This window comes from Cimex lectularius, unplaced genomic scaffold (genome assembly GCF_000648675.2).
Source record: "Cimex lectularius strain Harlan isolate CLEC.00 unplaced genomic scaffold, Clec_2.1 scaffold17, whole genome shotgun sequence".
Taxonomy (NCBI): Eukaryota; Metazoa; Arthropoda; class Insecta; order Hemiptera; family Cimicidae; genus Cimex; species Cimex lectularius.
The window spans coordinates 1090210-1107484 of NW_019392640.1; the positions used below are offsets into that span (position 1 = coordinate 1090210).

The following is a 17275-nucleotide window of genomic DNA, read 5'->3' on the forward strand; positions in this document are numbered from 1 at the left end:
AAAACTTTTCAATGAGGCTGCGAACAATCGCCTCTCAAAATATCATCTTTTATATTAATTATCAAGTAGAAAGATTTTGTAAAACATTCGAAATAAAGGAGTGAAACAGTACAAGCTAGAGCTGTTCTAGATAATAAGCTCCCGACAAATTTGTACTGTGATGTGTCCTTAAGTTTATTAAAAGATCAATGTATAATTTGTATTTACAGTTTCGGCTGATTATATTATTTGCTTCCTCTCAAAAATTTACTGGGATTCGTTAAGTTGGGAGAGTAAAGTGAAATATAAAATTAATATTGGGATAATGAAGATTTTTGGCGTACAATTGAAATCCTAGAATTAGTTTCTTTAAAAAATACCACTTGTATATACAAAACAATTCCCGTTTATAAATATAATCGTGGCAGTGGGGATTTAAAATGTATAGCACCTAAATTTAATAATTTCGCTATACAAAGAGCCGTGAATGTGGGAGGGGAAGGGATTAATGTGCCTTAAAACTACTCTCTTATCCAATTTTTGTATTTATTTTGCATTTTTTGATTTTTTTGTTTTTTTAATTCAGGGCGTCAAGAAACTAATCCATAAGAATGAAAGTAATGACTTTTAACTTCATTTAGAATAACCAAAAAGAAGCCCTCAGACACAAGACCAACAAATAGAACAACAAAATTCAAACATCCAATGGCTACATTACAAAGACACACATATACTTTTTATTTATTTGGGGGAGGGGGGACGAGCAAGAAAAACTACCGCTCAAATAAGAAGGCACTATGGGAGTTTAATTTGGAATCAATGACAATAAATTAAATCGCCCTCCCATTTTATCATTTCAAATAGTTTCACACCAGCAGGCTCCGCCTATTTTTGTTGTTTGGAATCAATTTTTTATTAATAACAAATCTAGACCTACTAGAAAAAAATGTTTAAGTACATAAACATTAATAAAGTTAATTTTTGTTTCAGGAAGAAATTCATTTTTTTCTCTCTTGTACGTTACATACAAATATATATGCATGTTTGAAACTACCTGTACAATAATTTATTACTTGTTAATATTCCTTTTTTTATAGTGTTTATGCAAAATATATAATCAAAAACTTACTAATACAGTAGCTAATAGACTATATGAGTAAATGATGTTGACTAGAAGAGTTTCTCTTCCCTGTAAGTTGATCTTCTCACAGGTTTATCTAGAAAAATCACATTAAAATATAATTTTACTAACAACAATATAAAGAAAAGACCTGTTTTCAGTATTAATAAATAAAATTCACTTTATAGGCATTAAATTGTTTATAAAAAAAAGTGGTAGCTGTCAGTTCTTTATTAAGTGACATTTTAAATAAATTATAGCTGTTTGTTCAATTTTGATTACAAATTGTTCTGTTTTGACACAAATTTTTAAAAATGAGACTACTGGGATTGCTGCTGAAGAATTGCACATTAAAAAATAATTAATATGTAACCTTTTATTTTTTTTGTTAAGCTGAACAAAATGCTAAATTGGTATTATTTTAATGTAAATTTGTTTTATTATATTATATATGTATTGTACGTGCATAACAATGTATTGTCTATAATACTGTAATATAAAAATAAAATAAATAAAAAACTGATCAAAAATATTTATTTACACACCTGTCAGAAACAGAATAATGATTTTTTTAAAGAACTTTCACTAACCTCAGCAATAGATTTAATATTACACACATACAGAAGAAAAATGAAAATTCTGCTGTCGTCTATGGCTTCGGTTGTTGAAAGTTTTCAATTTGGTGTGAACAATACAAATAAGAGACAAAAGAAAGAAATATACTCACTTCTTTAGAAACCGAAGTAGCCTGCTATGGTTGACGCGACGATAAGCCCAAGTACCGAAAGGCATATTAAGATCATAATCTTCTTCTGCTCAAAGAAAGTAAAAGATGCATTAAGAAACGACCAAAGAAATTAGCTTAAAATTTTTAAAGCAAAGCCGATAAGGTGGCTTGTTAAACATGCTTTGGTGACTTGATAAAGTCCTATGCACTTTATTAGTGTTATGAATCTATAATTTATTTTATGACAGTTTAAAAAAAATGAGATCATTAAAGGCCACCGAATCATGTCACGAACAGCCTGTGAGTTTTATTTATTTTGTTTTTAATTAAAAATAAAGAAATAATACACTTGAAAAATTATATTAAGGTAGAAAAAATTATATTTTCACTTTTAAGGTGATAAGAATTAATGTTTATTATTAACGTATAATTGGTTAAAGCTAAAAATATTTTTTAAGTTCAGTTTTGAATAAATTGCAACATTTAAATAATTTATACATAACAATTATAGTAGAGCTCATTATTTTGGTAACCTTTTGACTTCTAATCCACTAAAATTACTAAAAATTGTTGGCGTTGATCAATTGACGATGTTATTCAGCTGTTTATTAGGTACATGCTTTTTTTTTTTTTTTTTCTTTTTTTTTGAAGGCACACCGCACAGAATTGTCTCCAAAACAATATAGTTATTTTACTTTCTTTTTCCTTGAACAATTTGTTTTTTGTTCTGTTAATCAAATTCTGAGGTAATTACAATTATTACTCCAAAGTGACAAGGAAAAAAGGTAAATTTATTTATAATCTTTTGAAATAGTCAATCCAGTGCTCAATGTTAGAGTGCACCTCTGATAACTTGTATTGCATCCACACTTAATTTATTTGATTAAGCATATACTTAATTTCACTTTTTTTGCTCACCCTGTCATTTTTTCATATTTTTTGATTGAGCAAGCAAAATGAAAGTAAAATCACTATAGACAGAAGTCCATAGGAGAACACCAATTCTGTCTCCTTTTGTCTTCCACTTTTTTCTTTTTAATGTTTAAGTAACTTCAAATTTCCACTTGTGCTACTCATGGTTTCCTTGCTCTTACAATAACATTATTTTCTTAACGTACGTACAACTAGAGACAGACAACATAATATATAAAAGGGGTGTTTTGCATTATATATATTTTAATGTTTCACTGCCAAATACCTTTTACTTACATACTTACATCATAAGAGTATTATAAATTAATGAACACCCCGGATACATTTTCACTTACGGTTTACCTAGAGGGATTTTCTAGGTAATTCAATTGTTTATTTGGTCCTATTGTGTACATTTGGTTTCAAAACGGTTCGCTACATTTCCCAACTGATTTGAAATAAATTATTTCCAATTTATATGCTTTTCAAGACAATTTTCATACTCTTGATTTTTTTTTAAATCTAAAATCATGCTTATTTACACTAACATGTTTTCACAACTTTTGTGTACAAATAATTTAAATATTTTATTAAATTAAATTATACTAATAATAATTATAATATAGGGCAGCATTGTTTTTAATTGCATAAAAAAATATATGCCTATACGCCTAGTATTTAACTTACATTGTAACGAAAGAAAAAACAGTCCCTTCAGAAGGAATAAAACAATCTTATAGAGCAACAACAAACTATCCAATAATGAATACATTTATAACTTAACAGGAAACAAATTGTCTTTAAAGAAAAAATATATAGTAAACGGACAGAATGTGGATACTCTTATATGGCATTTTAAATATAGTTTTGTGCGTTTTGTTATCTCAAAGGTGAAGAAAAGATCTCAAAGAGTTTTCACCAGAAGAATGGTGAGAGAATGAGATTTTCACAATGAAAACGTTTCGAATCAACTAACATGTAACAGTATGCATATCTTTGGTACCACATAATTCATGTTCAACACTGTCGAACCTGAATGTGAACTTTAAATTGTCAACTGTTTGAAATACTCACTCTTTTAACAATAACCAAAAATGAAAAACCACAGATATTTGAAAAATGAATATAGCAATATTTTAACTACAAAATAATAAACACATAAGGTTTCATAATAATAAATAAATAAAATTACTTTGGTTTAGTATTGTAAGACTATAGAAATCAATTGAAACAGTCAGGCCAGGTATTGGTCACATTCAGATTTACAGATGTACAAGCATAACTAAAATATCATTTTTTTATTGTACAGGGTTGAACAGATACTTTGGGTACTATAATTTAAAAAAATGGTTTGAAATGGAATAGCTTACTTCTAAATGCATACAATTAACATTTAGTTCAAAGGAAAGGTTTTTTTTCTATTACAGGTCCTCAGTGTTAAAAAAAAAATGCATGAGAACTAGAGGTACCTGATCCAAAATATTTGACATGACACAAGGAGAGAGTTGATTTACACAATTTTCTTTTTAATGACTAATATGAGTTATTGTCACTGCCGAAGTAGGATATTTACAATTATACATAGGGTAAGAAGATGTGGCGCTCTAAAAAAAATCTGTTACAACAGGCTTCATTACACTGGTTTGAAATGGAAAACGAGGAACCTAGATATGTGACAATGGCGCTCACTTTGTAAAGATAAAATTTACTCGCTTCAAATTGCTGCCTAACCGGATAAAGCTTTTTGAAATGACCACCGTTTCCAAAAACCCTCCTTGTCCAACATTCCCTGGACTTTCATAGAAATATGACGGATAAAACTATTATTAATATTAACACAGTTATTGTCAGGCAGATGAAAATGTAGATTTTTTTCTGTGAACAAAATAAAAAATAAATGTTAGGGATTTTTTTTTTCAAAACAGAATAACGTTTTGGGAAAAGTAAGTGTAAATAATGTAGTATTAATTATGTAAAAATTAACACACATACAAAAAAAGAAGAGTTATTTTTATAGATGGAAACGTTTCAACGTTGACCATCCCAACTGTTATTTTCAGCCAGTACTCTTTTTAATAAAAATTATCGCTATACAGGTTGAGTTTAACTTCTCCTCCACACATATTTTTGTATAGGGCGTTTTAAAAAATGATTAAAATTTTAAAGAAGTAAAAATTTAAAAATACCAAGACATGTAAATTTTTATTTTTTGTCTAGCCCGGTGTCTAATCTAAATTTCCATCCAAAAATACAAACTTAAAGAAATTAATGTTTAATAAATAAAAAAATAAAAAAAATTTATTTATTGAATTTTGAGGCTTTTGAATCCTAAAAAGATTGAAATATTTCAATAATTTAACATCACACTAAAGTTTAGTTTTATTCTTCAACTGACTATGCAAATCATAAAAATGTCTCGCACATTGCAAAATAAATAAATAAAAAATAAAACAANCCCGGTGTCTAATCTAAATTTCCATCCAAAAATATAAAAAAAAAAAAAAAAAAAAAAACTAAATAAATAAATTTAAAAAATTGGTTTGTTGGCCTATGTGGCTTTTGAATTATCTAAAAAAAATGTTTTAATAAATATTTAACATCACACTAAAGTTTAGTTTTATTCTTCAACTGACTATGCAAATCATAAAAATGTCTCGCACATTGCAAAATAAATAAATAAAAAATAAAACTGGTGGTAAAATTGAACCACTTTTGCACCAGGCTGAATTGAACTTTCATGAGATACATCCAAGGAAACCTGCGCATGTTATTTACTATCAATTACAATGATAAATATAAATAAATAAAGTGATGAATGGCTGGAGAAGTCGGAGAAGATTTTGTTTATCCAAAAAACACTGTTCAGAAAAAGTTTTTTGCAAATAACTTGAGAACGGATACACCTAATTCAATACAGATTGCACCATTGATTTCAGCATCAAAAATCTTGAAAAAATATACAGAAAGTAAATGTAATGTCCTGCTAAGAAGAAATGCATATCTTCTAATTTTTTAACTTTTTTTTAACAATCGTATTCTTAAGTGCGTTTTCTATTGAAAAACATGATATTGGCATAAATCACTCCAGCAATATTTAAAATATCACTGTATTGTATATAGCTTAAAATATTTTGAAGAAAATTTGTAAAAAAAAAAAAAAAAGAATTTTCAAAATTTTACCTTATCTTAATAAAAAGTGTTTGTCACTAAATAAAATTAATGCATATGTGACTTGCGTTATTTTCCACTTGTTTTACACCATGAAAACTAGTTTCCTGTGTAAAACATATCAATTAGTGAGGAGATGCATTGGAATAAACAAAGGAATGGGAATTCAGTGGCATTAATTTAAATATGTGATTCATTTATATTCATAATATTGTGTTTGTGTGTGTGTGTGTGTTAAACACTTTCTTTGAAGATATGTTCTTTTTTTATCACAAATTTTAAGTAAAGTAACATTTAATTCTATTGTTAATTATTTCTTCTTAATTCTATTTTTTTTTTTTTTTAATTGCACTAAGAGTGAATCGATACATAAGTTATAAATTTTAATAAAAAAAGCATTCAGGATTATAGAAGTGGAATTAGAGTCTTAGCGCAAAAATTAAAAAATACTGCAACTTAACTGAGGACATTCAACAAGAAAATTTTAAAACTCAATTTCTAAAATCCATCAAAACATTAGATACAGCATTTCTACTTATCCTAAAGAGTTATGCCAAAACTTTTTGGCTTATGAGAAACTATACCAAAAAAAAAAAAGGAAACTAAAAATTTATGTCTCAGGTTTTTTTTCACAAAAACGCCCTAATAAAATATATATATGTAGGAGGAACAGAAAAACTCACCATGTATAATATTTAAGCATGATATGACTTTTGTCCCAATTATGTTATTTTTATTATTATTTCATAATTCATTATGCTAAACATGCACTTTTAAGGTAAACATTATTCTTTGTATGTAAGGTCTTGGTTAAAAAGGAAAAGTTAGCATCACGAACGGGATTCGAACCCACGACCTTCAGCTCAATACACTGCACCTCTAACCACTTGAGCTGTTGTGATAAAAGTGGTTAGAGCAGTGGCATATTGAGCCGAAGATCGTGGGTTCAAAACCAGCTCATGAACTTTTTCATTTCAATGAAAGCCTTACATACAAAGAACAATTAATTGAAAGAAGTAATTTGGTCAGTCAGACCACTAAACATAATAGATTTAATAAACAGACATGTCGCATGACATTGTAAATTTTTTCTTAAAACATTATGATGAAGACATAGTTTTCTTAAATCAAATTCTATACTCTTGAATTGTATGCTTGTAAAAGCACAATGCAAACAAATGATTGCCCTGATTAATATTTAAAAAAAGCCCATTAGAAAGAGAGAAAGAAAAAAACTTGTTACAATCAATGTTTAGATTTGTTTTTTTAATGGAAAACATATTTATAAAAATTGTAAAATTTACAACAAATGGTTTTACTGTCATTACCCTGCAACTGACCCCATTAATACTAATATAGATTTCTCAAATATTTTCTTTGCACATTAATCAAAAGTTGCCCATAAAAAGTCATACAAGATTATTTATTGTAACTACAATATTATATACGTTACTTGGGAATATCTTTTCAAATAATCTTCTTATTACTTTTTTTATGTTACATCTTCAAAACTTATTTGTAACAAATTAAATTTATTGTAATAATTATACTTTTGCACATTAATCAGTATTATTCAAGGCATTTAGGAATGTGTCGAAAATTGCTATGTACAAGTTATTCTAATAAAACATGAAGATGGTATGGGACAATCAAAAAGACACCCATTGCAAGACTGTGCACACTGAAAACAGAATTAAGATAACATCTAAAACATGCTAGGGAGGGATTCTAACATAAAACAAACCTTAGCATATGACCAATGATGCTGACGGAACTATTATTTCATGGAAGTTGATCTTTCTTTGAAATTGTCGTGTTATCTCATGAATTACACTAACTTGTGCAAAAATGACATAAATGATTGCACAATGAAATGAACTGAATAAAAAAAATAAATAAATAAATAAATAAATTTAAAAAATATGAACCTTTGGAATCTAGACATAAGCTTTTAATGTGCAAAAATTTATCAAAATTATTTTCATCGGATTTGATTAGTTACTGTGTATTTAAGTGTAAAGATATTGAAAATTGTTTGTAGATACCTTTCGTGCCTTTGAAGAGTAGTTCTCTGCTATGACAAGCTCTTCCCTTGCCTGGGTCACGGCTTCGCTCGTGTTCGTCACTTGGTACTCGATTCGGTCGACGAGTTCTCCCTGGATTATTTGGAAAAAGGGTGGAGGAGGTGGAAAAAGGGGCAGAGAGAAACCAAGACAAGCAACACCGAAAAAACAACAATACACCGCAACAAACAAGCACACACACAACCCATTGTTAAATTTTTGTTATACATGTCAGTTTTAATAAGTAGCATTGAAACCATGAGACACAATGTGAATTAGTAAAAAGATAGAAATACAACGCCAAGGAGAGATAGAAAAGGGTTATAAAGGAAAATAAAATAAAACAAATTAATCAATAAAACAATATAGAAAATTGATCATGTGAACAAAATGGACATCGGCCTTGAAGAAATAGAAAAGTTAAACCAAAAGACAGAAAACATAAAATTTTTTACAAACAAAACTGGGTGGCTACACACCCAGTACACAACTTATAGATGAATTTGCTTCGGACACTCACCCGGCGAGCTTTACTTTGATACTTGAGCGCTTTCTTTGTATCCTGCGTCGCCGTTTGCACATAATCCACTGCATGCTCAACATGGTATTCTATACGGTCGATCATTTCTCCCTAAGCCAAGCATTAACAGACAATAGACAGGTTTTTGTTAGTAAATTCCCAACACCATTTATTTAAAAATTGGTCCCTTTTATTGTTAGTAAAATTACAAGAAAAAGTGCTTCTTTGAAGAATATGCCAGTGCCTCATTTTTATGTTATCGTGTTATTTTTTTGTATATATAGTAGAATTGCTAGAGTGCTACATAAAACAATTAATTCAGCAAAGAAAAGCAATAAATATGATCGGCCGTGTCCAAAATTACATAACTTAGATTACTCCCACCATTTAAATTTTAATCTAATTTGCTTTAAATATATTTGCTATTAAATTTGTTGAGAACTGGGTTCATAAAAACATGTATTAATTACTATCTACACTTTCTCGCATTACAAATACATATAAAGCATAATTTTTTGCAGGATGTACTATAATTTTTATTATTATTATATTTTGAACTGTTGTCCTGCAAAACATATTCACTATTGTGACATTGGTAACTATAAATTAAAAGTTAAACAATTTTTAAAGAGAATTGATATTTTTAAATATTCAGTAGTAACATGTTAACATGTTCAATGCAGGCTAGAATGTCAATTCTCATCCACCCAGGCATTTTTTTAAAATTAATTTTATTACACATTGAGACCTTCCTGTAGTGGAGCCAGCTCAATAGTTGGAATATTTTGGCCAGCCACAATGAACTTGTTAAAATGTAAATAAAATAGCTTGCAATTTTGTTATTAAACTTATAAACAAGCCTCTATTAATGTGAATGTTTACTACTATTTTGATATATGGCCAAATAAAGAGATTAAAAACTGCTTTGGCTTCCAATTTTCATTTCAAATTTTTTTCTGTTTTATGATCAATATTGACAAATAAGATTTTATCACACATACCTGGCTTTCAACAAGCATGGCCATGTCCATGAACATGTCATGGAGTTCCCTTATTGAGTTTTCTAATTTTATTATATCTGCATGCCTAGCTTCTATATCAGCTAATGTTTGTTTTGCCTGCTGTGTGTCCATTATGATCTATAAACAAATTTTATTTTAGACAAGGCCTGAGCTGACAAAACATTCTGCACTTACACCTTGGGTGAACACAGCAGAATTGCCTTTTTCTAACATTTCTTCTAATTCTTCATTGGTTGTCGTCCTACCCGCTAAAGGGGAAAAAATGTGTTTAACATTGTTCTTTTTTTATAAAAAACTTGCGATACGCACTTATTTCTAACTGCCTTTGTATTCTGCCTTTACATCGCTCTCTGTAGTCTGTCTGTGTGCGATTGTATTCAGTCATTACTTCAACAAACTTTCGAGAGAGGGTCGAATGTTGAGTCTTCCGTATTCTCAAGTCGGCTGACGATTTGTTGGTGTGCTCTTCTTGTTCGATATTCTGTTCGATTACTGGAAAACACAAGGAACTTTGATTGTAAGCTGTTAAAACACTGTCAGGTTTTTAATGGATGAGAATCACAAAATAAGAGACCTCTCGATGGCGCTAAGCTCTCTTCAATAAAATATATTTTAAAAAAATCTTTACTATTACATATCAAATTCAACATAATTTGGTATTTCCATTCATTATTCTTTTATCTAAGGTCTTGGTTGAGATGAAAAAGTGAAGTGTCACGAGCGGGATTCGAACCCACGACCTTTGGCTCAATACGCTGCTGCTCTAACCACTTGAACTATTGTGACTTCGATCCACTCGGACACCAACTCCTCATCTCCATTGAATTCAGAATAAAAAAAACCTTCCAAAAAAGACGCTACATGTAGAGAATCTTGCCATTTAAAGCCTCTTTCTTTCCCACTATCCTGAAGAGTTAGAATGAGAATTTTTTGCTTCGTGAAAAACAAAACAAAAATTAAAAGTTTTTGTGTCTTGGGGTTTTTTCCCAAAAACACCGAATTAAAAATTAAAAAAAAAAAAAATGGAGTACAAAGGTTGAATATCAATAAAGCCTCAGATACCGATCACTCCAGAAATTGTACCCAAAATGCAATAAAACTTTTTAAAACTGGTGAAACTAAAATATTTTTTTAAAAAATTGAAAATGTAGGTATTTTAACTGGTATTTAGTTTTTCAGCTACTGGTAGAGGTGTTGAGTTTTGATGTATTCGATTATTTGTACTAGATATGAAATACCGATTGCTCCAATTGTACTCAAAATGCAAAAAAAAAAATTTTAAAACTGGTGAAACATATAAAAAATTCGAAAAAGTAGGTGTTTTAACTGTTTATTTATTTATTTGGAAAGCTTTTCAATTACATTGTAATCATCTTCAGCCCTTATCCTGTACAAAAATAAATAGAGTGACAAGCATTTATAAAATTTGAAAAATCTGTGTACTAATGTTTCCCTAATCTTATACTACATTCCAATGAATTTAATTAAATAATTACAGTTAACGAAAATAAAATAAAATAAGCCTGTTAACATGAGGACATTCTCTAATTTTTGTTGTTTGATCTGGTTAAATGCTTTAATTTTTTTTCTTTCAATGGAAATAAAAAAGGGATAACTTCTTCATATTCAGGTATCTGAAGGATGACACCTACTATATACAGGTAGCAAAGCATTTATCCATCATTTAACCTGATTTTCAGTCAAAATTTCCCCGGTTAAAAAAAAATGGAATTTTTTAGATTTTCACAGGCTTATGATTTTTATTACAGCATGGTTGGCTTATCAACTCTGATATTAGTGGCATGAAGGAAACATGTCCAAAAAGATAATATAGATTTAAAAACCGTCCTGCTATCATTTTATTTAAAATACCATCACTCTTTCAAACTTTTAAGGGAATTAAATTATTCTCAATAAAATTTTTAGTTAGATTATTTAATAAATAAGCTAACGCCGGGGTCTAATCTATATTGTACTCGATTTTCGGTAGTCGTTAGTACATTGAAGAAAAGAGCAATATTTTACATCTTGAACAAATGATATGCTATAATCTTGATGAAAAATTGATAAGATAATAAGAATCATAGGAGCACGGTTTGTAGTGGAAAGGGTTGTCCATCTGTCGTGTGCCGTGAGTGGAAAGCCGCTATTCACCGGATTTAGCCTCTTCCCCCCTCATCAAAGTCAATTCAAGAAGGAAGAACAATAGATCTAGAAGCCATCCAACCCAGACAATTGTCTCAAGCGGCCTATCGACCCACGGGGATTTTTCCCACTTATCCTCCTTCCCCACTCCTGCTGACATCCGGGGAATTTTTTCAAGAATCAATTTAATACGGTTTAATAACACTACTCTGAGTCAATAGGGACTTTTGTCCCGAAATATGCCATGGTTGGGGAATACATAATGCGTGTACACCATCTTGCGCGTGCGTACTTCTATGGAAGTACGCAAAGCCGGCTGTAGAAAGTTGAACTATGTAATATAAAGTAATTAAGCACTAAGCGTATTGGAATTGATGTCGTGAATTGGAATTGAATTGGACTAACGCACACTAACACTTTTTGAATGGTTGAAACGACGGGACAATACGATCAAAATTATATTTAACACAGTGAATAGGAGACAGTTGAATGGTTCAAAATGTTAAAGTTCAGTTGATGCTTCAATTCAATTTTATTGTTTTGTGACTTTTAAATTTATCTTCACGGCAAGGTCAGCATGTTTCCTTATCACCCTTTCAAATTCACATGTCATGGGTCAAAATCAATTAAGATTTCGAGTGAATAGTTATATACAAGTTATAAGATATCGATACAATTCCACAAAAGAGATCAGAATATACCAAGGCGCATTCGTGATAATCGGTATTACTCCATTTTGGTGGACTTGTAGTCTTTTTAATTGTGAGTCAATTGCAGACTCCAAGAAAAGTGACGCATGTTGCCTAATGGGACGGAGAAATGATAAGGTACCCGAAATGCATCCATGACTCAGTGTCGTTTCAAATCTTCTGCGACAGGCGTGAATGCAACTCACGTAGATTTTTGGTGATTTAGTTTCATACACCATTTTTTATTCTAGTAAACAATTTTATAAACAATATTTTGTAATTGTTTTTACTCTGTTCGACCATCTTTGCAATTACTTAGTATAGCAAAATCATCTGCAAAAACATGGCTTGTCAAGTTAGAACTGGGGAAGTCATGGAGATAGCACAAGTAAAGAAAAGGCACCCCAAGACGTTTCCCTGCAAAACCCCCTATGGATAGATCTTGTTATCAAGTGACGTATTGTTTGATGAGAGTTTTATTGGTCAATCGGCAGCTCCTCCTTAATTTTGAAAAGAATTCCAGACTGCCAGACCCTATCAAAGGCCCTGCTGCATGTCGACAAATAGAGGCTGACATGTCTCTCTTTTTTCGTGTTTTTAAAATTGTATAAATTACTCTAGGGAGCTGCTAGCATGAGTGTTGCGGGCGGCAGAAACCAATTTGGAAAACAGGAATTTTATGTGATAAATATTGTAGAAGTTTTGGCAGGGTAAGCCTTTCAAAAATTTTGTAAAACAAAGGTAATGTACGTTTTTATTTCTGAAATATTCTTATCGACAAATTAAAAGGATCTGTAAATTTTTGAAATTTATTTCAAAATGGAACTGATTTAGTTCTGTACTATTTGAAAAGTTAAATTCTTGAAGTATGAGAATTTATACGTATTTCCATAAAGCGTAAAATTAGACAAAATATAGAAACTAAGTTGCCAAATTAAAGAAAACAATAAAAGCACTATTAAAAACCATTAATATGAAATAAATAAGAAAGTATTTCAGTGCCAAACATTATGAAATTAAAATTGTTTGTATGAAAATAAAGATTTTTTTTTAAAGTTGTCTCCAATGGAAATTTTTCTTTACAAAAGAAAGGCTAAGATTTGTATAGAGGTATAGATTGTGATGTGATTGACGTTCCGTGCGTATAAAAAGATTTCTTTTCGTTTATTACCCACAATTAGGATCAGGAATTATGGCTTAAATTTCTTGTAAAAATATACTCTAAGCAATTAGAAGGATTTGATAGAAGGAATATACAGGGTGACTCTACTTCAATCCAACACAAACTTTCCTCGAAAACGAAAGCTTATGAAGAACGTTTATATGTTAACTCCACAGTGTTCCCCTAAACATTATTTTCTCTTACAGTATTAGGTAATTGAGTACTTATTTTTGATAAGACATAGGAAGTTTTGATACAATAAAAAAAAGATTTTTTAATACAAAAAACGAAACCAAGAACGATTAGATTGGTTGCTGATTACTGATTTGTATAAACTAAAAATCTGCACACAGGTGGACTTACATACACGCACACATGCTTACACAAATTCCAGCTTTTAATTTACAATAAATAACCGGCTGGCCTCGAGAATTATCCATGCTAGGTGTTGGCAGTCGGGTGTCACTTCGGTCTTATCCGTCCAGCAACTGAGATGAAGTTCCAGAGGCCATCGCGCCATCGACCGTCACACACTACACGTTCATAGTAATAAATACATTCACTCTCAACACACACTAGCGGGCACAAAACAATACATTTATCAGTACTATATATAATTAAACAACTCTGGTACGGTCAAAAAACGGAACATATTCGCTGTCGTGCTCAAGCACAATTCTCTTATTGGGTGCCATTCTTACACGTTCGCTTTATGAATTAAGGAATTGTTCAATTAGATGGGAGATCGAGAAAACTTTCTGTACATTCCGGGCACATATAAGCACACGTGTGTCGACCTCGCATGGCCTATCGTTAATCGGGTAATAATGACCCTTCTTCTATGAGTCAGATCCTCCGAGGGCCACCTATCACCGCTGTTGATACATTAGATTGGCTGCGTATTTCCAGAGAAATTTCATTTCGAAGACAAAGGAAGTATTTCATACTTTCAGTGTTGTTCTAAGGTCTATTGGCATTGTTTCTCACATTTTTTAGTTTAACTACTGTTTAGTTATGTAAATTTGGACTCATCAGTCCATACATTATAATTATTATCGCAACTTTCTACAGGATTATTTTAATGTTTCACCAGTGTTTTGTATGTGTATCGTGAAGACAATACGTATAAAAATCAATAAAGAAACCTAAGAAACTAGTCTCATTTTCATCCAATAGTACCTAAAGAACCCATAACAAGAATAAACCGGGTTCATTCGCCCGACGTCAACCCAAAGCTAGGATTCGTCCAAATCGATGGAAGCTCCAACTTAGTCGCATATCAAAAATTACAATTTATAGCCTGTTCTTGTACGTACCATGTACGGGGACACTCACCTTTAAGTTTGGCACGGACTTTATTCGCTGTCTTTTTAATTTCCGCCATCAAATCCTCTAGCTCCTGCTTGACCTCTGAAACAAAGAAACGTGTCGATTAGTGGTGGGAAAAGTGTTAAAATTATACATTATATATAAAGGGCCTAATATCCGGAGAGCATAAATAACACTAAGCTTCAGATTTAAAATTTAAAGTCGGGGAGAACGGCCGCAAATGGTGTTGGATCTCGTCTGTTTCATTTCCGAGGGAAGGGGGTTCCGCAAAACTTGCTCAATTATCATGTAAACGAGAAGGGCACACGTTGCTGGTGGGAGGCAGGCGAAGCGACTCAACGCGAAGATTTTCGCCATTTCGTTTCTTAATATAATAACTTCTAAAATTATATAAGTAAATTTAAAATTACTTAATAAATTAAAGTTTACACTAAAAGAAAATTATAAACCGAACCGTTAAAACTATTGGAGAAAGATATAAACTATTTGAACTCAGCAGAGTTAAGTCAATGTAAATTAACACAGACCGCATCTAATGGTTTGTTATGAATTTTTCTAAACGATTTTTTTAAATTAAAAAATTACCCAGAAAATAAAAAATCGCACTTAATAAACTGTTTAAATTATCTTCAATTTTATGTTAACTAATTAATTATTCTTTTTATCTAAGATTTTTGGTTAAGATGAAAACCTTAGATAAAAAGAATAATTAATTAAAATAATTAATATGATCAACTGCGACCACTAAGCAAATATGGATTAATTTATTCTAAACCTAGATACGTTCAAAACGATTACGATCTTATGAAAGGAACATCGGCTGATAGCAGCGTCTTTATTTATGTTTCTGCAGGTATATTTATGTTCTTTTAAAAGCATAAGTTAATGTAACCGAAAAACCCCACAAAATATGAAAAGTGGGAACAAATGTTCTAAGTTAAAAAAAATCTAACTAACTAGAACAATCTGCAAATGCCAACGGTTATTTTTCTTCTATGACCTACATATCTCTTACAAAAATAGTTAGGCGAAAGTAGTCAAATTTGTATAAACATAGTTTGCTGTGAATCAACTGAGGTATCAAACCGGAACGTAGATGAACAAAACTGGATATAATTAAAATTCTTTAACGAAAAAAAAAATCCAAACGAGAGACTCTATTGCTCACAGAACAACGCTCTTAGAGAGTTTTAAGATTCCATTTTAAGAAATGGTTCCACTCGTATCTTTCTGAACACAACCAATGCGTGCGTATTGGAAGTAGCCTGAGTACGAGTACAAAAATAAATAATGGACTTCCACACAATCTCTTGTTAGTTTAAGTTAACGAGATTTTGTGCACTGAACATTTAAAAGGATCTAATTTCCTCTGCAGGTGATATTTCCGCTCATTACTCAGGCAAATCATGGAAAGACGAAGAAAAATAGATGCAATCTGATATGAGACTTCTTAGTAAATGGTTTGCTTATACTCGACTATAGCTTGGTAGTAAATCCAAGTTCATATGCTTTAATCTCCAGAATTCGATTCACACTGACCCTAAACGTCCTTCTATTGTCTCCAATGCTTTGATAAACTCCTATGTGATAGATGTGTTAAGGTGGTTCAAGTCATGCAATTAAATATCTAGACGTGATTATAGACGACTGCTATTGATTTAGTACACAAACGACTTCAGCATGGAGTAAGAAATTCTTACTTTCTACAAATGTAACATTTCCTTTGTATTTCAAATTTATTATATCCTCAAACAATCGTAAATTCAATAGTCTTCGTATGCTGGGGGAGTGCATATGAAAATGCTAAAAAACTAATAAAAGTCATACAGAAAAATTATTCGTGCCCAAACACCAGATTTTTTCGGAACCTTGTGGTACTTTTTCAATAGATGGGGAAATTATAGCGTCAAATATAAAAAATTAAATGTAGTATGAGATGTCCTATAAACAGGGTGTTGTCCCAACCAAAATTAACGTTCATGTTTAATTGTTTTCTGAATGAAGGCCCTAAGTGGTTCCATTAAGTCCCTAATAAGATCAAATTAATGTGAACTAATTCCCCAAAATTTTTCTAAATAAGTCAGCTCTTTGAGTATATGGCTAAGAACAGTAAAAAAAAAATTAGTACTACTATTTAAAAAGGAAAATTCTAAGTTTTTCACTTCATTTTTTTAAAACCACTCTTACAACTTTTAACTACTATAATTACGAAGTATAAAGACTTTGATTGAATCTAAAATTTTCTAGCATTGTATAAATTCATTTTTTTAATCTAGAATTTTCTAGCATTGTATAAATTCATTTTTTTAATCTAAAATTTGATAGCATTGTATAAATTCATTCTTTTTTTTAATCTAAAATTTTCTAGCATTGTATAAATTCATTTTTTAATTTAAAATTTTCTAGCATTGTATAAATTCATTCTTTTTTTAAATCTAA

General features: G+C 30.5%; 1 protein-coding gene across 4 annotated transcripts in view; it reads right to left on the minus strand.

Moving 5' to 3' along the window:
- Positions 1-1045: 1045 nt before the first annotated feature.
- The window catches only part of LOC106661404 (syntaxin-1A), a 64621-nt gene continuing 48391 nt past the window's right edge, over positions 1046-17275 (minus strand). The window contains exons 4-10 of one of the 4 annotated variants that reach the window (XM_024228535.1): positions 14843-14917; positions 9821-10003; positions 9686-9759; positions 9491-9628; positions 8490-8600; positions 1827-1911; positions 1046-1196 (exon numbers count right to left, since the gene is read on the minus strand). In XM_024228535.1, coding sequence (XP_024084303.1) covers positions 1831-1911; positions 8490-8600; positions 9491-9628; positions 9686-9759; positions 9821-10003; positions 14843-14917 — 662 coding nt within the window. In that variant the 3' untranslated portion in view covers positions 1046-1196; positions 1827-1830. Of the gene's footprint in view, positions 1197-1826; positions 1912-2446; positions 4614-7951; positions 8063-8489; positions 8601-9490; positions 9629-9685; positions 9760-9820; positions 10004-14842; positions 14918-17275 lie in introns of those variants that run through there. The other 3 variants (XM_024228543.1, XM_024228539.1, XM_024228545.1) reach the window with 3 other exon arrangements.